Consider the following 8,464-nt stretch of genomic DNA (forward strand, 5'->3'; position numbering starts at 1 on the left):
CTGTAGAGTGGCATAACCATTAGCTTAATTTAGCTGTAGAGATTTATACAGTTCACATATCCATATGTATATTATCATTTATCTACTTGTGACCCCAGTATAATTTTTACATTTCTCTTGTTTCTTTTTCTAGCGATTTGTAAGATCTGTGAATTATCCTTTGAGACAGAACATGCTCTTCTGCAGCACATGAAGGACAATCATAAGCCAGGTGAAATGCCGTATGTTTGCCAGGTATCTCAGTGACTGTTTTGTATTTAGATTACACCACTCCCCTGTCTTCACTGGCAATAAATTTGTAACAGAAAAGTCAAACTCTTTGTTTTAGGTGTGCAACTACAGATCCTCAGCTTTTTCAGATGTAGAATCACATTTTAGAACAGTTCATGAAAACACAAAACATCTGCTTTGCCCATTTTGCCTCAAAGTAATTAAAATTGGAGCACCATATATGCATCATTACATGAGGCATCAGGTAAGCAGATATTTTCCATCCTTAATGCTAGAAAAATGCTAAATATATGCAAGGAATCTCTCCCTCCCATACAGTGATTTGTGATTGTTACTGGATAAGAATGGTTAATAAAATACATGAGAAGAATCTGAAAAGTCTACAAGGGGATTGTTAGACTTTGTCATGTTTTTGTGTGACAGCTGCTTCTTTTTAAAATAACCTCTGAATATCCTTGAGAGAATCTCTGCTGTTTGGGTTCTTCATTACATTGTAGTGATGTGTTCTGCTTTCCTTGAGATTACTAGCAAACCTGTCACTAGTTCAAATGAAGAAAAATATTATGAAATACTCTGTCTTCATGTAACTGGTCATCTGATTCCTCCTCCTCTTAGTAAATCATACTGCCTTGTGTTTTCTAGTATTTAAATGCTCTGATTCCTACACAGTATCTTGTCTTTGTACAATATTAGGAGTTTGATCAGTTGGTGTTTTAGAAACTGGATGACCATTGCTTGAGACAGGCCAGGGCTAGAGTTTTGTTCATCATGCCATCCATGCTCACTGTGGCTTTTTTCTTTAAAGAGGAAAGGAATATACCGTTGCACCAAATGCCGACTGCAGTTCTTAACATGCAAAGAAAAAATGGAGCACAAGACTCAGCATCACCGAACGTTTAGGAAACCTAAACAGTTAGAGGGATTGCCTCCTGGAACAAAGGTCAGTGTTCATACAGGAAAATTTGAGGGGACAAAGGAAAAAAATGTCTTGGTGAAGAAAAGGATGGAATAGGAAGAAGTGATGTTCTCCTTCCTTTAAGTGATATTCTCCTTTCTTTAAGTGATGTTCTCCTTTCTTTAACAAAGCAAAGTGTTTAGGGTTGGTTTTTGGTTTTATTTCTGTTTTCTCTCCCCTAAAACTAAAACTTTAGAAAGTACTCCTATTGCAAGAATTACTAGGCACAGTTTATGGCTTCTCCCTGATGATTTGTGGTGTTGCTTTCTGTCCCATTGTTCCATGAATGTATATGCCAGTAGTCCAGTCAGAGCTGCTGCTTTCTTGAGCTGTTGGTTAATTTTCCTCCTCCCATTTATCCCTTCCTGTGCTAGGAGGTGTTTCTGCATTATTTCTTGTGAAAAATGTTCGGCTCGTGGAAGGTGGTGGCAAAAAAACAATATAAAATGCAAGACCTACTTCTCCGTAGACAATACATGCTTAAAACAGAGTTCACCAGGTCTTCTTTAGCTTGAACCTTTTTTGGTGGGGAGTGAGGGGGGTGGCAAACTTCAGTCCCCTCAACTCTTAGGCTGTCTTTAAATCCTTCTTTGATTTGTCAAGAAGGAACTCCTTAGACTAGTATCTTCTTGGAGATTTCAGGACTTTTTCCTACAGTTCTATAATGAAGCATTAAAATATATATGTCCTTTCAGTTGAAAGGAAGAACAAAATTAACATTTTGATCAGATCTTCATGGTTCATTTGCTATAGAGTCAGGAAGGGAAAATGACTGCAGTTGATGTTGATTGTTTTGCTTGGCAGAATGAATGTAAGCCACTGATTCTTTGCTCAGTGGCAATACCTCAGTTTTCTAAAGGTTTCAGAGTCTTTGTTATCTAATAAAAGCTGAGATTATATTCAAATTTTGGTGTCAATAGATCTTGTCAGGATGTAGATTATGAGACTGAAGAGCCTGGAACCAGGTTTAGAAAATGAGGTGCTTCCAAACTATGAATATGGGCAAGAAGTACAATTAGGAGGCATGTTGTGAGTGAAAACTCAGGAAACAAATTTGAGGGCAAAACAAGGGAGTTCAATAATGCTACACGAGAGGTCAGAAACTAGAATTAGTCCTTGGGGTTCTAGGATGAGGAACGAAACTATCTGAGCAAGCAGATTGACTAATCATGAGGCAGCAAGACACAGGACTTCTGTTGAATCCAGGCACTGATGGGATTGCTTGATGTTCTTGGCAGGGCTAATTGACCTGACCCTTCTGCTACTCTTGTTTTAAGAAAACAGGATGTAGCCTGTTGCAGATGAGAAAAGAACAGTGTGTTTTGTCATGGGTAGCTATGTCCACCCAAATGAGCTTTTTAAGCATCCATTAGGCCATTGAGGTTAACTCTAGTCCAACAGTATTTTCAGTATTTTCTATTTTTCCAAGTTATCTTTACCTGGGAGAGTTTCTTATGCTATGATATTTGTTCTCAAGTGGCTTAAAAGTTGAGACAAATAGAAATTGGAACTTAGCTTAAATCTAAATAGAAAATTTTGTTCTTTCACACTCGTAGGTGACTATTCGAGCATCTCTCGGATCTCTTCAGTCAGGATCATCAGCTACATCTTCCATTAGTACAAGCATGTCCACTTTTCAGTTATCACCTAAAGCTAAAAGTACAACCACTAGAAATCATAACAGATCTAATACAAATAAGTCAAGAGCAAGGTCAAAACCTGCTACATCAAAGAAGCAAAATGCATGGACCAACAGCAGGAGAAAAAAACAATCTACAAATCCAACATTTCATAATCTAAGGTAAAATATTAACATTAAAATTATCTTTAACTTTGAGTATAAATAATCATTTAATCACCTTTTGGTAGCTTCTAATACTGTAATACAGAAGATCCAACACCTCAGATTTGCAGAAAAAGCAGGTGCATAAACTCCATGTACTGGTACTGTGATTGTAGTTCTGAATCTTCATTCACCAATTTTGGTGGTGGCAGACTGCTTTATCACAGAACAGCAGAAGTTCTGGAAACTCCTGTGCTACACTCAGAATTTTTTTCTGCACAGAGCTACAGACCCTTGAAATTCTGACTCATTAAAAGTGACCTATGGTGGGGAATACATCTGCCTGCGTGTTCTCTGGAAGTTTGCCTATGGAGGGAAAAATATTTCATCAATTATTTTTTTTACTTTTATTTGAACCCGTTAATTAGAAGATTCAATCTTGTCTGACCTAGGAGACACCTTATTTTGGGGAGCTAACAAAAATAAAGTAAAAGCAAGCTATTGTGAGAATGTTGTCCTTATATTTACAGTTTATTGGGGTTATCTATCCTTACATTAATAATTTAATGGGTGGTTTATGGATTAGAATATGCTTTCATTGACTGAGATGAGTTAGCAGATCTTTGTCCAAAATGGTAGATGTTCCTTCCAGCAAGTTGCCAAGTTTCACAGTGTGCAGCTCTAAAAGACATGCACAATTGGGTAAGAGCAGTATTACATTCTTGCTTTGTAGATATTTCAAAGCTTGTGGGGAGTATTAGGGTGACCGATACACCAAAGGCTTTTTCTGTGCATTGTGGTGGATGGAAACAATTCTTAAAACAACTTCTCAAGTGCATAGAGACAACAGCAACAGCAGCTGAAGTTGGAGGTTCTCACCTACTGCATTATCTTGTTTCCAGAAGTGGCCAAGAATGGGTGCTTAGATCATTATTAGGGTTATAATGATGTTATAGTTCAATTAAAAGCAAAGTTTTATTCATCTGTCCTAGTGTAATGTATAAGTATTTAGCTGATAAATTTTTAAGTTCTTCCTTTTTTCCCCAATGCACCCAGACTTGCTACTGACTTCAAGCAAAAAGATGGAAATCTTCAGGTGTGCTATTAACTGTCAACTTTTTCACATTACTTTTAGGTGTCATTTGGGATCTCACAAATGCATTGAGTGTTACTCAGAAATAAAAGATTTTGCAAGCCATTTTCCTGCCTATGTGCACTGTAGTTTATGCAGATACAACACTAGCTGTAGCAAAGCCTATGTAAATCACATGATGAGGTAAGAACCCTTCAAAATTTTTACTGGCTTAGCAAATGCTTCCTAAATTCATGTAAGGTGTGTTAAGTGTTTGTTAGCTGCATTTCATACTGGGTCATCAGACTGGTAGGGAAATGGGTAAGGTTGGATTTTTCACTTTGTAGTGAAGGCTTAAACCCCATGTTCTTGTTTCACCCTAAAAATCCAGTGCTTCAGGCAGTGTCATCGCTTCAGAGTTTCTGTGGGATCTTCCATAATCACTTCAGCCTGACGTAGCGAGTAATGACTAACTGTTGCATGTTCTCCAGGTTTCAGATTGAATGGCTTGTCTGATTTTACAAGTGCTGAGTACATACAGGCAACAGCTCTTGCTAGTAAAATCTGGGCTCAGATGTAAAGGGTGTCTTCAACAGGATACAGAAGTGCATATGTTTCCTTATACTACTTCTGGTCATCCGTAAAAATAACATCTCATTTTGCAGGAGGTTTGTCACTGACTGGGAGGCAGCATAGGGTATTAGTGGTGACAGCTGTAAAAAAGCCTGTTAGGAAAACAAATGCCTTAGTTTTCAGAGCCATAGAATGATAGTATGCAGTGGTTAGACACAGATCATGTAGCAGTGACAGGAAAACAAAATTTTGAAAATCTAATTGATAATCCTGTGCCCTGAACAAGCCAAGTGTATTGTGGAAAAATACTGAATGCAGTTGTCTTTTTAAATACATGTAAAATGATTTGGCATTTGTGAATGCTAGAGTTCTTCAATCCGTGACCAAAGTTTTTAGAAAATTTTAGATATATTTTATATATTGACTGTTTATATATTCATACTGATTTCAACACTCATGTAACTCCTAAGCTGAAATAGTTTACTTGCTTTTATGCATATAATCTATTCGTTGCATGCTTAAAAAACTAATGAAAACGAATGTGCTTGATTCCAATTGTACAAGAAAATGTTTACTCTGGAAGGGGAAAGAGGAAGAGGGAAAAGGTAAATTGTTCCTGTTGTTGCCAGTGTTCTGGGTGTTGGGTTAAATTCAACCATGCAGTAAACCAGTCTGGTTTTTGTCTTTGGTCCCCTTGATGCACTGGTACTTCACTAGTTTGATCCTTTGCAGCACCTATCATCACATTTTTGGTTGGTGTAAGGAAAAAGGGATGGTGAGGAGGAAGGCTGTTGGAGGGTGTTTCTTCAGGAGCAGCCCCTGTACTTAGCTGCTTGCATGTTGTTTCACGTGGGAGTGCAGTGTTGGCATATACTTAACCTGCATAAGAGACAACTTACAGGTTGTCTGAAAACTTTATTTCTCATTTAAAGCCATCTCTCTAGGAAGCACAAGTTCAGCAAAGCTTCACTTCTTTTGTGGTGCACATGGCTACAGCCATGGTTCTTCAAGAGCTAAACTGGGAAGTAATATAAATGTGTTCTTGCAGGTCTCTGCCAATGAAGTTAAACCTTTCCCCTCCAAAACTTATTATTTACAAGAGAGACTATGTTTTAAACTAGAACTGAGGTTCCCAAGCCTGTAGGCTTTAAGCAGTTTAATGTTGAAGAATAATGCAGGTCAGTAATTGAGCCTTCTGTTTTCATGCCTTGTCATGAGCAAATGGCAGTACCATGTATAGGGTAAGGGACGTGTCCCCCCATGTAGGGGACATGTGGAATCATGTGCTCAGAACACCAGTCTAAGTGGTAATGTTTTCATACATTTAGTTTTCACAGTGCTCGTCCAAGTAAAAGATTTTGGATCTATAAGAAGCATTCAGAAGACTTAAGGTAATTCAGATTCTTTTCAGTTACAGATGATTGTGTGTTTACTTTGTGATGTTGACTTGATTAGTTAATGGAGATTATAGCCTCAGGAATGTCTCGGTTTCTACAGTTTAGGAAGAGCAGGGAAATAAAAACCATTAGCTCTTCCACTAGCAGTGTTCCGGTCAGTGACAAGTGTTCATTTGTCTACATTTATTAACTTATTTCTTAACTCTGAGCAGTTTGTGAAAATATTTATATTCCTTTATTTTTCAATTATTCATAATGTGCAGAATGGGGAGGGGGTGAGGGGGAAAAACAACAACTATCCAAACAAAACCCATGGAAACAGAGAAACTCCTGCTTTACAGATAAATTTCTGTCTAAAGTCGTGTTCTTTGTACTACATCCAGCATGGAGATGCCCTGGTCATTGATGGGGATTTCCTGGTACTAGTTGCAGTAGAAAAAGTAAGAATATGTTTTTGTGAATCATCTTGTCTGAAGTTGAATGAATTTTCTTTTCTTTTTTTTATAGTCTGTGCAGTTATTGTAAGTTAAGACAACTCTTTCCACATCCATGTTGTATTTATAGTTCATTTTATTTTTTATTTTCCAGAGGTGTGACTGTAGTGTGTCTTAACTGTGATTTCCTGGCTGATGTTTCTGGCTTGGATAGCATGGCCACACACCTGAGTGAGAGCCACACTCATACTTGTCAAGTTATTATAGAGAAAGGTGAGTACACAGAGTGTCTTTGTTACATAGAATCATAGAATCAACTGGGTTGGGAAAGACCTCCAAGATCATCCCTACTGTTGTTACCAGCCCATGGCACTAAGTGCCACATCCAGTCTCAGATTGAAAACCTCCAGGGATGGTGAATCCACCACCTCCCTGGGCAGCACATTCCAATGCCTGAGCACTCTCTCTGTAAAAAATCTCTTCCTAATATCCAACCTAACCCTCCCCTGGCAGAGCTTGAGTCTGTGCCCTCTTGTCCTGTGCTGGTTGCCTGGGAGAAGAGACCAACCCCCACCTGACTCCAACCTCCTGTCAGGGAGTTGCAGAGGGTGAGAAGGTCTTCCCTGAGCCTCCTCTTCTCCAGGCTGAACACCCCCAGCTCCCTCAGCCTCTCCTCATATAATGTATCAGCACTTCCATGTGGATGCCTCTGTGTTATGGCAGTCCTGTTTTCAGTTGCATTAGCATTATTTCTGTGTGCTTGGGTTTGACACTGAGTACTTCTGTATTTCCACATCTAAAAACATTTTTAATTAAATCCTTTGTTTTTATTTTCAGTTTCTGTAGATATCCCAACTGCTGCGCAAGTATCTGAGTAAGTTTTCTTTTACTGCTTAATGTTTTTTGCTATTAATTTAGGGATTGATGGCCAAAATTTGTACTTCGAACTTGGGTTTCTTCTGAATTTCATAGAATTTAAAACGTATGGATGAACACAGGCCCTTACTTTACTAGTGCATTTTGCTCTTACTATATCCACAATTACAGGAATGAAGTGATAAAGTGATTAGTTATTGCACAAAAACCAAAAGCAGGGTTTTGTTCATTTTGGAGAGACATAATTCTTGCAGTGTTGGAACTTTTCAGTCCTGACCTCCACGTCTAGACACAGTGAGACTGTTACTTCAACTTGCTTTACTCTTAGCTATATTAAATGAGTGGTTTATATTTTTTGTGTAATATTAATATTTATCAAAAAGACTTAATATTTTATAAATATGTAGACATTATTTCCAAATTATGCAATTTCTATGACAAAGGGATACTGTTTTGTAGTCACTTTTTCATTGTGACTTTCAAAGAAAAATTAGTATTAATTAGGTTCTTTTAAGGATTTGAAAAAGAACCTGCAGTACTGTGGAGATTGTGTTGCACGGTTTGTTTGGGACTCTTTTAACCTTAGAAGAATCAGACATGCTAAGCCATCCCTGAGTATCCTGGAACAGTTTCTGGGCTTTCCAATGTAGTCTGTGAGTCTGCTTGTCCTTTAATTGAAGGTTCAGAGGTATGTCAGCTAAACATTTGCATTCTCTTCATACCACTTCAGAACACAGAAACAAAAATGTTGATTAGACTCCAAAGAAAGATAAATATTTTAAAAGATGGAAGGAAATTGTTTAACCCTGATTGAGTCCATCTAGCCTGTAGGAGGATTCTAAAAGGGGTTTAGATGGTCTCATGTGTGGTGAGAACTCTTCTAACAGAGTCAGAAGTTCCTAGGCTTCCAAGCATAAATCAGCTTTCACTGAGCATTGGAAATATCCCAAATAGATTGCTTCATAACTGCTAAGTATTTTCTTTCTTGGTTTCCATGAAGTGTCTAGTAAGAGGGATCCTTTAACAGTTTGGCTTTCAGTGAAACTCAAACAATGAAAAAATACAGTGTTTGAATTCTGATACCTGTGCAAACCTTAGCTTTTCTGCTTGGAGCTGGCATTAGGTGTTGAGAATTAATACCTG

The 8,464-nt window shown here is 37.9% G+C and overlaps 1 protein-coding gene across 1 annotated transcript in view; it reads left to right on the forward strand.

Annotated features, from left to right (window-relative positions):
* LOC103806752 (zinc finger protein 280D-like) overlaps positions 1 to 8,464 on the forward strand; it is a 34,618-nt gene that overhangs the window by 18,190 nt on the left and 7,964 nt on the right. The window contains exons 8-15 of the mRNA XM_009079459.1: positions 134 to 234; positions 329 to 475; positions 1,037 to 1,171; positions 2,743 to 2,987; positions 4,105 to 4,245; positions 5,943 to 6,005; positions 6,600 to 6,718; positions 7,283 to 7,319. Of these exons, the coding sequence (XP_009077707.1) occupies positions 134 to 234; positions 329 to 475; positions 1,037 to 1,171; positions 2,743 to 2,987; positions 4,105 to 4,245; positions 5,943 to 6,005; positions 6,600 to 6,718; positions 7,283 to 7,319 (988 nt within the window). The remainder of the gene's footprint in view (positions 1 to 133; positions 235 to 328; positions 476 to 1,036; positions 1,172 to 2,742; positions 2,988 to 4,104; positions 4,246 to 5,942; positions 6,006 to 6,599; positions 6,719 to 7,282; positions 7,320 to 8,464) is intronic.

This window comes from Acanthisitta chloris, unplaced genomic scaffold (genome assembly GCF_000695815.1).
Source record: "Acanthisitta chloris isolate BGI_N310 unplaced genomic scaffold, ASM69581v1 scaffold31197, whole genome shotgun sequence".
In the NCBI taxonomy this organism is placed as follows: domain Eukaryota; kingdom Metazoa; phylum Chordata; class Aves; order Passeriformes; family Acanthisittidae; genus Acanthisitta; species Acanthisitta chloris.